The sequence below is a fragment of the Notolepis coatsorum genome (genome assembly GCF_963971535.1).
Source record: "Notolepis coatsorum genome assembly, chromosome: 17".
Taxonomy (NCBI): domain Eukaryota; kingdom Metazoa; phylum Chordata; class Actinopteri; order Aulopiformes; family Paralepididae; genus Notolepis; species Notolepis coatsorum.
Genome location: NC_140181.1, coordinates 21,048,201 through 21,063,215, shown reverse-complemented (window position 1 = coordinate 21,063,215; position 15,015 = coordinate 21,048,201). Strand labels below are relative to the sequence as shown.

Genomic DNA, 15,015 nt, shown 5'->3' with positions numbered 1-15,015 from the left:
CCTGAACTTGTACACAATGATATAACACTCACTCAGACAGGCCGCCGTTCTGAAACCCTCCTCACTTTTTAAGAGAAAAGAGAAACAAGATGTCAACACAGTTTTACAACGGTGATTTAACACCCGACGGAGCCAGCACAATACCAAACTGGCCTGTAGCTGACTTGAACACAGATCTTCCACTAACGAACATCTATGCCCATATTTCCTCGTGAGGGAATACTCTCATTTGGATATGAAAGATGGGGCCTACACGGTGACAGAAGAAACATCCACTCGTCCAGAAAACACAGGGATCACCAGTGTTAATGGTCGTGGCCCACTAGTTAACTATAATGGGCTTCAGATCAAGGTCTTCCGCTGTTGCCTAAGAGGCTTGAACAAAAGACCTTAACCTGGGGCCGGTGTTCGTAAACATTGTCAGTTAGCCCCCATAGCACTAACAGACAAGTGGAGCCGCAAGCAAAACAGTACTCACCAACTTGGAAACCCACCGCTTCTCACAACAGCGGCGCGTCCTACAGTTCAGCTGTGTCCTGAAAGGTTTCACCCCAACTAGCCACAGCAAGGAACTGCAGTTGAGAAGCATGCAGCGGCGTGCTCCCAATACGAAAACCGGTGGAGGATTTTAGAATGATCACCATCTTCCAGACACTCCAGTGACGAAGACAATATCGCCGTATTTTCTCGAAAATAGTGAGAGAGAAAATAAAGATATGATGTCAACGTATCCTTGTCAATCGAATTGAATCGAATACCCTTTCCTCAGAGTATTTTTCTCCACGTCAAGTGGGCATATGAGCAACACGTTGCTTGTGATGAAATTTGAGAAGGAGGTGAGTGTGTGGCACCACCCCTGCTTATGTAGGTAAGCGGATGGGGGTGTGGCCAGATGAATGCTGGCATTTAAAGGTACATTTTGAAATTTATTCAGTATATATATGCTGAAGCGAGATATATGCAATGAGACGCTGAGCGGGAGCTAGTATGATACAGAACCAAGGTCAACACTGTGGAGACTGAACTCAGATATCCTGAATAACCCAGGAACTAGAGAGTCCTTGAAGACAGAAATGTAAACATATCTACTGTAGAACTAAATGATAACGACGAGGTGGCACCAACTATGCTCTGGGACGCGCTTAAAGCGGTACTAAGGGGTAAAATCATCACCATAACGTGAATTTCTTTTTTTAAACTTAGAGGACAAAGATTACACAAACTGTGAACCAAATTAAAACACCTACAGAGACAACATATCCACAATTTAAACAGGGGAGTGAAACAAGAGATGAACAACATAAAGAATGAGACAAATGAAATAGGCAATCTGGAAATACGAAAAAAAGCTCCTATTTACAAAACAAAGATACTACGAGGTGGGGGGGAAATCAATAAAACTGCTATCATATAGATTAAGGAAACAATAAGCAGACAATGCAATATATAAAATAAGGAACCCCATAACGGGAGTAACTGAATGTAGACAAAGTCCAACTGAACATTGAACATTTCTATAAAACACTGTACGCTCAACCAAAAATAGATAACAACTTTCAGATTGAAACATTCCTCTCCACTCTTGATCTACCCAAATTCACAGCAGAACAAAATGAAGACTTGATAACCGAAATAACAATAGAGGATCTACACGTGGCAATTTCTAGACTAAAAACAAATAAAGCCCCGGGCACAGACAGATTCACCGCCGAATGGTATAAAACATTTAGAGAACAACTGACCCCAACACTACTGAAGGCATTCAATTGGGTTTTGGAAAAAAAGGAAATCCCCCCCTCCTGGAGAGAAGCAATAATCTCAGTCATTCCGAAGGAAGGGAAAGACAAATTAGAATGTGGTAGTTATCTGCCCGTAAGTGCATTAAACTTTGAATATAAATTATTTACATCAATAATATCACAAAGAATAGACTAGATCCTACCCGACCTCATACATGTGGATCAGACAGGCTTCATTAGACAGAGGCAAACACAGGACAACATTAGAAGATCACTACACATTATTAGGCATATCACCCAAAATGGAATAGAGGCAGCCCCGATAAATTTGGACGCAGAGAAAGCTTTCGACTCTGTATGGTGGTCTTTCTTGTATAAAGTACTAGGGAAATTTGACTTTCATGAGTCTATAATATCAACCTTTCAAGCACTATATGAAAATCCATCCGCAAGGACAGGGACGGACCTAGCACATTTGGCGCCCTAGGCGAGCTTCACCACTGCGCCCCCCCCCCCAAAAAATCAAAACATCTTAACAGTTATACAGTAAAGTACTGCACCTTTATTTTTTACAAGCAAGAACAAGAGCTAAGAATAAATGTAAAGTGCACACTAAAGAATTAAAACAAATAGACAACTTAGCTAACACACAATAATAATAATAACAATAACAAACAATAAAAGAATGTGCAAATTAGCTTTAAAAAAAATTAAGAAGAAATGTAAAGTGCACACTAAAGAATTAAAACAAACAACTTAGCTAACAATCAATAATAATAATAATAACAATAACAAACAATAAAATAATGTGCAAATTTGCTTTAAAATACAATTATGTATTTTAAATTTGTTACACATATAATCAAAATATAATATGCTAAATAAACAAACAAATAAAAATTACAAATTTACTTTGTCTCAAGAACTATTTACATTCCACTCCCTATCATCACACTTCAAGGTCAGCCTGTAGCTCCTACTGGTTTCCATTTACAGTGCAATCCTTCTGGCCTTCCTGGCTGCAAAGTCATCAATCACATCATCATATGAAATCTGACCACCAACCTCATGGTTAATACTGATTACAGCCAGACCACTGAGGCGTTCTTGAGCCATGGTTGACCTCAGGTATGTCTTCAAGAGTTTTAATTTGGAAAAACTCCTCTCGGCTGAAGCTACTGTTACTGGTAGCGTTGCACTGATCCGCAGAGCAATACACAAGTTGGGATATATTTCTGCTTTGTGTGTATGAATTTCAACAACTCAAGAGTTGTCATGCTCTTTGATGGCAAGTCAGGTACATTTTCCAACTCCTGAGCCAGCTCCTTCCCATCCAAATCAGATTGCCCTCCATTGTTTAAGGTGTGTACAAGTGCCTCTGCTTGCTTCATCAGCTCTTGGTGTGGCAGGTCTTGGAAGTTGTACAAAATTGCATACCTTTCACCTTGAATGAATGAATTAATGAATTTTATTTAACAGATTGCAGAATGGGAACAATACAGTACGGCTCAATACACACAATTGTTAAGGGGATGCAGGCCAGAGAAAGACTTTCGTCTTGTTTACATCATGGTCCCCCATTTTCATTTCATAGTGACATTTATGACATACACCACATACATGACATCATGACATTTATGGCATAGGGACATACAGGTATATAGTACTGTTACATTTGTGACATATACGATATGCAAATATACAGTACTGTTACCCATAGATCCTAGTGAATATATACATATATACATATGATGGGGTATTGGCCCGTTTCTCTTCTTCTTCTGTTCTTCTCTTTTTATACTGCGACCCGGATGGCTTTTGTCTCTTCATAGTTCTCTAACGTTAGTCTTTCTTTCCTCGATGCTCAATTCTATAAACACTTGACCGATACCCATCAATGCACAGCGCTCTAGCATGTTCTGACTGTGAACACCTAAAGCCGAGGCTCAGATCGACTGACCGTTTTAGATTTTTGGCAAATTTTCCCTTATGTTAGAAATTTTTTTAATGTAAAAATAATGGTTGCAGATATGGTGTTGAGATGGTGTGCATACATTTTACATTTACATTTAGTCATTTAACTGACGCTTTTATCCAAAGCGACTTATAAGTTCTGTACGACAAGTCATCAGGAAGGGCACAACTCTATCAGCTGAGTAACAATGTTCATCAAAGTGTTGAGTGCTACAGTGTAGGTTAGAATATTAGGACAAGTGCATGACAGTAAGGTTAGTTAGGGTTAGGGTTAGATTTCTGTTATGAAAAAAAGATAAATTAATTTAAAAAAAATTATTAAAATAAGGGGCACATTGGATTTCAGCAGGGGCACATGCCCCTGGTGCCGGAGTGGTAAAATTGACTCTGTGTATCAAGCGTCCGAAATGCTATACCGGAGGAGTAGCAGCCTGAAAACCGGTCCCTCAGCATCTGAACCACACCCCTCAATGGGGAGCGACGACGCCTCTTTCGCGGACAAACTCAACACTTTCTACGCTCGGTTTGGTGCAGACAGTGGCGCCGCTAGCTCAACGGCTAGTGACGTCACTGGCGCGTCGGCTGTTGTGGAGGGGGGGGGGCATCCGCGGGGGGGCGGGGACGCTCTCTCATTGTCGGTACACAGTGTGAGAAGAGCATTTATGCTCTGCCTTTTCTTCCAAAAAATGAAATAAAAATATATAAAAAAAAAAAAAAAAAAAAGCATTTATGCAGGTGAACACCAGGAAAGCTGCTGGCCCAGACGGAATAACAGGACGCATACTTAAGTCCTGTGCCAACCAGCTAGCCCCTGTGTTCACCGCCATATTTAATCTATCCCTGTGGTCCCCGCCTGCTTCAAGATGTCTACCATCATCCCTGTACCAAAGAAAACCTCCCCAACATGTCTCAATGACTACAGACCTGTGGCCATGAAATGTTTCGAGAGGCTGGTCAAGGATCACATTTGTGCCTCCCTCCCCAGTGATATGGACCCTATGCAATTTGCATACAGGCCAAACAGGTCCACTGATGATGCGGTCTCCCAAGTACTGCACAGCACCCTCTCTCACCTTGACCGCCAGAAGGGGGGCTATGTGAGACTGTTGTTCATTGACTACAGCTCAGCGTTCAACACCATAGTCCCCACCAGACTGGTGGACAAGCTGATCGAGCTGGGTCTGAGCTCCACTCTGAGCGCCTGGATACTGGACTTTCTGAGCGAAAGGCCCCAGGCGGTCAGGGTGGGGGGTCAGACCTCCAACACCATCACCCTGAGCATCGGGTCACCCCAGGGCTGTGTTCTGAGCCCCCTGCTGTACTCACTATACACACACGACTGTGTGGCCAAGTTCAGCTCCAACTCCATAGTGAAGTTTGCGGACGACACAGTGGTGGTGGGGCTGATCTCGGACAACGACGAGAAGGCCTACCGGGAGGAGGTTGAGGTAGTGGAACACTGGTGCCAGGACAACAGCCTGCTCCTGAACATTGGTAAAACCAAGGAGCTGATCGTGGATTATAGGAGAGGACAGCAGGAGACACACACACCACTGAGGATAAACAGGGCTACCGTGGACAGGGTGAGCAGCTTTAAGTACCTGGGGGTCCACATCTCAGAGGATCTGACATGGACAACACACATAGACTCAGTCGTAAAAAAGGCGAAGCAGCGCCTCTACCACCTGAGACAGTTAAGGAAGTTCAGAGTATCTGGGAAGATACTCCAGTCCTTCTACTCCGGAGCTGTAGAGAGCATCTTGACTGGAAACATCACTGCCTGGTATGGAAACAGCACGGCACAGGACAAGAAGGCCCTACAGAGAGTGGTGCGCTCAGCTGAGCGTACCACAGGTATTGCACTACCACCCCTGCAGGTTCTATACAACAAGAGGTGCAAATCCAGAGCCTGCAGAATAATGAAAGACCCTCACCACCCCAACAACAGCCTGTTCATGCTGCTGAGGTCAGGCAGACGCCTGCGAACACCAGCTACTAGGACAGAGAGACTTCGGCTCAGACACACACTGTACACGCTCACACACTAGCAGCCACTTTAACATGAGCAAGCACACACTCATGCTGCACACGCCCACACTTATGGCCACTAAGGAAAGGTCACTTTAAGAATAGTATAGTATAACTTGAGATTGTATAATATAGCATGTACAGAAAGACCCAGTGCCTCATCCGTAGCTAACAGTGTATTGCACTACCACAGGACCTAGCATGTCCTACCATGCTCTGTAAATAACGTATGTACATATACCGATATGCCCTACTCTGTTTACTTGTTTTATTGCACAATGTCGTTCTATTGGATTCTATTATATGTTATTACTATTGTATTATGCACATCGTTGCGGGCAAGACCACCCGCATTTCATTGTATACTCGTATGCCGTGACAAATAAAACTCTTGACTTGAGTTGACACTTTGAACATGGCCTTGGAAAACGTGTGTGAGCAAAGGTTCGCCTCATTGAATTTTAAACAGTAAAATGAGGAAATGAAACCGTAAGGAATCATATTCCATTGTGGAGTTTGGAGGTTCGTACCTCAAATTGAAAAGTAAAAGCAGGGAGCAAACTATTTGTGCAAATCTGCTGCCACGATTGCAAGAAAAAGTGTATGAAATGTCAACCGTCACATTTTTGCACACAGATTTGATACACACACACGCATACACACCCACCACATGTCCCCGATTATCTCAGTAAAAAGTAACCTATAAATCCAACATGTCTTTCATCCCATCTCCCCTGAGGTCCTGCTGCCATTCCCATGTCAGCAGCTGGGTGTGTCAGGACCTGATCACCTTGCAGGCAAAGCAAAGTCGTCTGACGGGCTGGGCTGCTCAGACCCTTCCCAGCAGTGTGGGGGGGGGGGGGGGGAGCCAGATGGAGACTCCTCCAATCTCAGAGGACGGGGATAGGGGGTGTGTGGAGCCCAGAGGGAGACTCCTCCCCTCTCCGAAACATATAAGAACCTACGGCAGATGAGGAGAAGGCACTCAGAGGGAACTTGACTCTGTTGAGGCCCAATCCTCCTTCTCGCTCTGCATCCTTCCCACTCTCCCTCACCGCAGCCATGTCTTACAAAAGTGTCTCCTATCAGGTGTCAAGCAGCGGCGGCGGCGGCCTGAGCTTCGGTGCTGGTGGTGGTGGCCTGAGCTTCGGTGCTGGCGGTGGTGGCGGCGGCGGCAGCAGGAGGATCTCTGGTGGAGGATTCACCAGCCAGTCCGTAGGCGGCGGCGGTGGTGGCAGCCGCATATCCATGAGGCAGTCAGCCTATGGCGGTGGAGGTGGAGGCGGCGGAGGCAGCGGCGGCGGTCTTGGAATGGGCTTCAGCGCCAGGAGCTCTGGAGGTGGCTTCGGTGGCCTGGGAGGAGGTTTCGGCGGTGGAGGTGGAGGCCTGGGCGGTGGTGGCGGAGGAGGCTTCGGTGGCCTGGGAGGAGGTTTCGGCGGTGGTGGTGGAGCATTGGGCGGTGGTGGTGGAGGCTTTGGTGGATATGGACTTGGAGGAGGCATGGGAGGAGGCGGAGGCATGGGAGGAGGCGGAGGCATGGGCGCTGTGCCCATGATCTCTGCCGTCACGGTCAACCAGAGCCTGTTGGCCCCCCTGAACCTAGAGATCGATCCCGACATCCAGCTGGTCAGGACCATTGAGAAGGACCAGATCAAGACCCTCAACAACCGCTTTGCTTCATTCATCGACAAGGTCAGTGACCCCTGTGCCCTACCCCCCCCCCTCTCTTGCTTACAAAATAGTGAAAAGAAGTGGAAAGTTATAGTCAAAGGCAATTGAAGTGATTCCATCTTGTGTCAAATGAATGGCGGTGTTCAGATGACTGGGTTTTAATAGAATTAATAGGAAAATATAGTAATGCTGGTTAGATGATGACTACGTTTTAATAGAAGTAATAGGAAAATATAGTAATGCTGGTTAGATGATGACTGAGTTTGAATAGAAGTATAGGAAAATATAGTAATGCTGGTTAGATGATGACTGAGTTTGAATAGAAGTATAGGAAAATATAGTAATGCTGGTTAGAACGATGACTGCACTGTCATAAAACATAAACATAAAAACATCCCATCGATGACAAATATACTTCAATACTGAAAGATAACCTTGCAAAAGTATTACTTACAGACAATGCTTACGATGGGGCAAGGATTACAACGGATAAAAACAACATGTTGATCTGCTGAGATCTCTCTTCCAACTGAAACACGTGGTCCTATTTCCTGTTTATACCACATTCAACCAACAGGTGGTGTTAAAGCAAACCAAACCATAAAACAACTGCCTGGGAGGCAGAACACTCCCCGCCTGGCATCTGTGATGCCACTATTAAACGTGTACACTATAATACACATTAACTTAACCTTCAGTCCTCTTTAGGCAAAAGAAGAATGATTTCTGAGACAGGTCTCAGGAATGTCTTTGAACTTCCTTGAGTTGTGGTCTTTACTTCAACCTTACTTACCTTTCCATCCTGGCTGGGAAGGTGGACCCCAGGTAGGTAATTTCATCTTTCCTTGTGACAATATTGTCACCCACTGTAACAGAGAAGCCGTTGGCCTTGCTGAGTTTGTTATTTGATCCAAAGAGAATGGACTCTGTTTTACCCAGGTGTAATGATAGTTCGTTATCAGCGAGCCAGGTGCAGATTCTGCCGAGTTCAGAGCTGAGGGCACATAAAGGCCCAGAGGCACGTGATTGGTCGGGCTCTATGGAAGAAAGTGCTGTAATTGCACAGGGTGAGGTAGACATGTTCATTCAGAACTAGACATCCCGCAAACTAAGGAGTAGTAACATCAGGTTTAATAGCAGGGGATGGGCAAAGGTGTGACGCTGTGCCATACACAAAGACCACGCCTTAACTCCCACCCCACACACACACACACACACACACACACACACACACACACACACACACACACACAACACACACACACACACACACACACACACACACACACACACACACACACGCACACACACACATATACAGACATGCTCACACACGCACACACACACACACATGCACACATGCTCACACACAGACACGCACACATATACATGCTCACATACACACACACACGCACACACGCTCACACATATACAGACATGCTTCAACAATCTTCCCTGGATATGTGTATGTGTTGCAAACAAGGGACAGCATTTCCCATAATACATAAAACTCATAAACACATGAAGTTAACCGAATACCGTGCCTTGTGTATCCCTATCTAAGCTATCTCCTCTTCCTGTGATGTCTCCTCTTCCTGGCGTATAGGTGCGCTTCCTGGAGCAGCAGAACAAGATGCTGGAGACCAAGTGGTCACTCCTGCAGGACCAGACCACGACCAAATCCAACATCGACGGCATGTTCGAGGCCTACATCGCCAACCTGCGCAGACAGTTTGATGGACTCGGCAATGAGAAGGTCAAGCTGGAGGGAGAGCTGAAGAACATGCAGGGACTGGTGGAGGACTTCAAGTTCAAGTGAGTGTGTGGAATGGACGAGGATGAGAAGGAAGAGGAGGAGGAGGAGTAGAGGAGGAGATAGAGAGATAGATAAGTTGGGTATTTTCAGGATGGGGACCGGTTTTCAAGTCAAGTCAAGTCAAGTCAAGAGTTTTATTTGTCACGGCATACAAGTATACAATGAAATGCGGGTGGTCTTGCCCGCAACGATGTGCAATACAGTAGTAGTAACAACATATAATAGAATCCAATAAAACAACATTGTGCAATAAACAAGTAACATAGTAGGGCATATCGGTATTTGTACATAAGTTATTTACAGAGCATGGAGGACATGCTAGGTCCTTTGGTAGTGCAATACACTGTTACTGTTACTATACTATTTTTAAAGTGACCTTTCCTTAGTGGCCATAAGTGTGGGCGTGTGCAGCATGAGTGTGTGCTTGCTCATGTTAAAGTGGCTGCTAGTGTGTGAGCGTGTACAGTGTGTGTGTCGTGTGTGTGCTCATGTGTGCTTGTGTGTGGAGAGTTCAGTGTTCAAGGCTCTGATGGCCTGGGGGAAGAAGCTGAGCCGAAGTCTCTCTGTCCTCGTAGCTAGGGTTCGCAGGCGTCTGCCTGACTTCAGCAGCATGAACAGGCTGTTGTTGGGGTGGTGTGGGTCTTTCATTATTCTGCAGGCTCTGGATTTGAACCTCTTGTTGTATAGAACCTGCAGGGGTGGTAGTGCAATACCCGTGGTACGCTCGGCTGAGCGCACCACTCTCTGTAGGGCCTTCTTGTCCTGTGCCGTGCTGTTTCCAGTCAAGATGCTCTCTACAGCTCCGGAGTAGAAGGACTGGAGTATCTTCCCAGATACTCTGAACTTCCTTAACTGTCTCAGGTGGTAGAAGCGATGCTTCGCCTTTTTTACGACTGAGTCTATGTGTGTTGTCCATGTCAGATCCTCTGAGATGTGGACCCCCAGGTACTTAAAGCTGCTCACCCTGTCCACGGTAGCCCTGTTTATCCTCAGTGGTGTGTGTGTCTCCTGCTGTCCTCTCCTATAATCCACGATCAGCTCCTTGGTTTTACCAATGTTCAGGAGCAGGCTGTTGTCCTGGCACCAGCGTTCCAGTACCTCAACCTCCTCCCGGTAGGCCTTCTCGTCGTTGTCCGAGATCAGCCCCACCACCACGGTGTCGTCCGCAAACTTCACTATGGAGTTGGAGCTGAACTTGGCCACACAGTCGTGTGTGTATAGTGAGTACAGCAGGGGGCTCAGAACACAGCCCTGGGGGGACCCGATGCTCAGGGTGATGGTGTTGGAGGTCTGACCCCCCACCCTGACCGCCTGGGGCCTTTCGCTCAGAAAGTGCAGTATCCAGGCGCTCAGAGCGGAGCTCAGACCCAGCTCGATCAGCTTGTCCACCAGTCTGGTGGGGACTATGGTGTTGAACGCTGAGCTGTAGTCAATGAACAACAGTCTCACATAGCCCCCCTTCTGGCGGTCAAGGTGAGAGAGGGTGCTGTGCAGTACTTGGGAGACTGCATCATCAGTGGACCTGTGTGGCCTGTATGCAAATTGCATAGGGTCCATATCACTGGGGAGGGAGGCACAAATGTGATCCTTGACCAGCCTCTCGAAACATTTCATGGCCACAGAGGTGAGTGCCACCGGTCTGTAGTCATTGAGACATGTTGGGGAGGGTTTCTTTGGTACAGGGATGATGGTAGACATCTTGAAGCAGGCAGGGACCACTGACTCCGCCAGGGATTGATTAAATATATATCACGTTCCCTTCTATTTTGTTGACTTGACTCAAAAATTGAATAATTAAAAGAAATAATATATATTTTTCAACCACAAACTACTGGACCAGTTATTCTAACCCTCGTCCATTACTTTCAGATATGAAGACGAAATCAACAAGCGTGCCAGTGTAGAGAATGAGTTTGTCCTCCTGAAGAAGGTGAGTGAAATTCAGCACACTGTTATTGGGAGATAGAAACTTCCATATCTCTATATCCACCTAATTACTGCACACCTTAATAGCCCCTTAAAATAACCTATTCAATAAGAAGTTAAGGTAAATTAAGGAAGAACTTAAGTAGAATTGTGCTAAGGACTAAGTCAAATTAAGGGGCTACAATTCAGAATTCTACCCTTACAACCCCTAATTTAAACGAAACTCCTTAATTTACCATGACATTACTGATTAACGTGTTTAAGGGGTCAGCAATGTTTTAAATACCCCTGTGATTGTTATTAAGGGGTGTGTGCATAGGTTATGTCATTGTAAGCGTTTTAAGTGATTTATAAGACATTTTAAAGGATAATTGTTCCCTAGTAATATACCATATAAACCTATACAGTATAAGCATCAGCATAACTCCCTCTCTCTCCCATCTTTCTCCAGGATGTTGATGGTGCTTACATGGTCAAGGTTGAGCTGGAGGCTAGGTTTGATGCTCTTCAAGATGAAGGCAACTTCCTCAGAGCAATCTACGATGCGGTGAGGACAATACGCGCCTACTTATCCTCATTTCATCTCATCTCATCTCATCTCATCATTATATGGTAATCCTATTCCTCATCAACCTTTTCCTTCTCCTCCAGGAACTCCAAGAGCTCCAGGGCCAGATCAAGGACACCTCAGTCATAGTGGAGATGGACAACAGCCGTAACTTGGACATGGACTCCATCGTTGCTGAAGTGCGCGCTCAATACGATGACATGGCCAAACGCAGCCGTGCCGAGGCCGAGTCGTATTACAAAGCCAAGGTATGTGAAGAAATTTATATCACTCAGATCAATGCCACCACACAGTACAATGATTGAACAGAGTCTAACATATTGAAATCCCCAATAACGTTGTAATCAGCAAATGGATGTAGCTTGACATAATGATCAAAACTCTATACAGTACTGTGCATTTACAGATTGGAAGTTACTCACTAGCCTGTGGCAATGGCTAATGGATCAGGATCAGAATAAACTAAACTAAAGATCAAGCAATCATCAGCAATAATGTACCGGTATTTATCTCTCCCTCTCCCAGGTCGACGAGATCCAGACCTCAGCAGTGTCGTTTGGAGGTGATCTTCGCACCAGCAAGCAAGAGATTTCTGAGCTCAACCGAGCGATCAGCAAGCTCCAGAACGAGATCGAGGCAGTCAAGGCTCAGGTGAGGCTAGAGGCTAGAGGGCATCATTACTGAACCTCAGCTTGAAAATGTGTTTTGTTTTGTAAATTCAAAGTCTAAATAACTAAATGTAGGCTTACCGTACTACAGGAAGCAGACAACTTAGTTTACAGGATAATAACATCTAAGACAGAATTCTGTGCAAGCAGACAACCTAGTTTACAGCACAATAGAGACCTTTCCTGGATTGTTTAGAATGCCCATTTGTCAACCATGTTGGAAGAAACGATGGTAGCAAATACTGAAACCAGCCAGTGAAGGCAAATTAGATATTTTAAGAAGTATACATTACAACTATGACCAATTTCCAACTATGGGCCTCTTATCAACGTTCCAGCGTATCGCCTTGGAGGCCCAGATCACAGAGGCTGAGGAACGTGGTGAGATGGCCGTGCAGGATGCCAAGCTCCGCATCAGGGACCTTGAGGATGCTCTCCAGAGAGCCAAGCAGGACATGGCCCGCCAGGTCCGCGAGTACCAGGAGCTGATGAACGTCAAGCTGGCCCTGGACATTGAGATCGCCACATACAAGAAACTCCTGGAAGGAGAGGAGTCCAGGTAAAAAAAAAAAAAATCTAGTACTACAGAGGAGAGTGGAGAGGATACTGAGAATGCTGCTGCCTGCACATGTCGAGTCAGAGTATAGGACTTGGGAGTTGGAGTCTATTTATGAAACATATTGTAAATATATTATTAGAAAAAATACAAAGTATATGTCTCTCAAAGCTAATTCATGCATCTCTCCCGTCAGAATCGCTGCCGGTGGTCCAACAGCAACAGTCCACATCCAGACCGGTAAGTATTATGCTGCACTTCTCTATACTTGACTGTATAGACTCAAACCAATTCTCATTCATTCATTTATCTTGCATTTGTTTTCAGAGATATAAAAAATGTCTAGCACACTCTAGTCACTAGAACAATCAGATACATATATTAACTATATTAAGTATTTATTAAATACACAAAGGAAATGATTGTATACACAAAATAAATGGCGTGTGTGTCCAATCGCCATCTCATCTCATGTCGTCTCTAATTGCAGCTGTGAGCGGCGGAGGTGGTGGTGGTGGTGGCGGCGGAGGCGGTGGATTCGGCATGGGCGGTGGAGGCGGCGGATATGGCCTGGGAGGTGGCGGCGGCGGCGGATACGGCCTGAGCCTGGGAGGTGGGGGCGGCGGCGGCAGCGGATACGGCCTGGGAGGTGGGGGCGGCGGCGGATACGGCCTGGGCTTGGGCGGCGGTGGTGGTGGATTCGGCGGTGGCAGCGGCTTGTCCGTCAGCGGCGGTGGTGGCGGAGGATTCGGCTATGGAATGAGCAGCGGCGGCGGCGGCGGCAGCAGTGGCATTAGCATGTCCCGCTCCTCTACGGTGTCCTCCTCAAGAAGATACTAAATACCACAAGTCTATCTTTCTATCCCCCCTCCCCCTCTCCTTCTCTTCCTCCCCTCATTCCAAGCACTGCCCAAACACAGCCTTCCACAGCACACGCATTCACAAGCGCAGGCTAGTCACAATGTATTGGCTTGGATGTCGGACAGGTCCGTGTACTGGCACAGTGTTTGCTTCATGTATTGTCGCTCCCCTCTGCCACACCACATAACCCTCAGAGAGTCAGAGAACACCGAAAGTCAGAGGCAGAGAGATTATTATACCAAATGAAACCAACTGGCAGCAGAGATGAGTCTGTACACTCTATCCCAGAATCAGTCAGCCTGGCTGTCTTTTGGTTGCTGGAGCTCCTGGCATGTAGACAGATCAGTGTTTGTAGTGTCATGACAGAGGCCAATTCCCATTGAGGCAACAGCCATCGCACACAAAATGGCGGCAGCAATGCCATAGACTTGGTCGATCCGCTTGATAGCGGCAGACCCCTGTGTAATGTCACAACTAGAACCTCCTGTCCCATCTTGTCCCGCCATTTTGTTGTGTGACATCATCAAAAGCAGCCTATATCTATACACCCCTACAGTGGTGACCCCTTTCTCTCAGATTAGACGTCTTGCGCTCCTCCTTTCTTCTCCCTCTCCTAAGGACGATGGGTTCTCCACTTAAGGTTTGCAGACAGTGTTTTTATTCTGCTTTTTTCACATTTTCATTAAAAAAAATTTATTGAATCTGTACCACCATCAATCCCTGAATAAATCTGGGTCCCATATTCAATTTGTTGGTCCTTGTCTCCTCTGTTCTTTATTTGATGTAGGCCTACTCTATTATCCTTAGTATTCCCTTGCAGACATCTTGATAGGCAGACAACAAGTGATTATTGTTAAATGACAACCATACAGTAGGCATTATGAAGCCATGTCTACAGTACCACACCTTACATTTGATTCACATATCCAATTGACATAATGAAGTTTGGTGCACATCCAGCTATTATTGAGCTACAAATGGATGTCCTTTTTTTAATTGAATGGTAGCCTACCTGTACAATAGCCTGAAGCAACTCACCTATGCAAGCCTACATGAATGAATTAATGAATTAATGAACATTACATTTATATAGCGCTTTTCTAGACACTCAAAGCGCTCCCCACAATGTAGGGTGGGAATTGCGTCCTTCACCACCACTGGCAGCACCCAACCTTGGGCTATGCAGGCTCAATGGCTGCCATACACTG

The 15,015-nt window shown here is 45.8% G+C and overlaps 1 protein-coding gene across 1 annotated transcript; it reads left to right on the top strand.

Annotated features, from left to right (window-relative positions):
* The first annotated feature begins 6,773 nt into the window (after positions 1-6,773).
* On the top strand, positions 6,774-14,517 carry LOC311243555 (keratin, type II cytoskeletal 8-like). The gene is made up of 9 exons (XM_084332811.1): positions 6,774-7,433; positions 9,019-9,227; positions 11,098-11,158; positions 11,606-11,701; positions 11,806-11,970; positions 12,248-12,373; positions 12,729-12,949; positions 13,143-13,186; positions 13,437-14,517. Exons 1-9 carry the CDS (start codon positions 6,804-6,806, stop codon positions 13,784-13,786), a joined length of 1,902 nt encoding a protein of 633 aa, XP_084188937.1. The 5' UTR covers positions 6,774-6,803; the 3' UTR covers positions 13,787-14,517.
* The last annotated feature ends 498 nt before the right edge of the window (positions 14,518-15,015 follow it).

Bases quoted from the DNA above. Each gene is read 5' to 3' on its own strand.
- LOC311243555 (XM_084332811.1), top strand. From the start codon at position 6,804: ATGTCTTACAAAAGTGTCTCCTATCAGGTGTCAAGCAGCGGCGGCGGC. The intron at 7,434-9,018 runs GTCAGTGACCCC...CCTGGCGTATAG, and splicing joins TTGCTTCATTCATCGACAAG to GTGCGCTTCCTGGAGCAGCA. The intron at 11,702-11,805 runs GTGAGGACAATA...CTTCTCCTCCAG, and splicing joins TCAGAGCAATCTACGATGCG to GAACTCCAAGAGCTCCAGGG.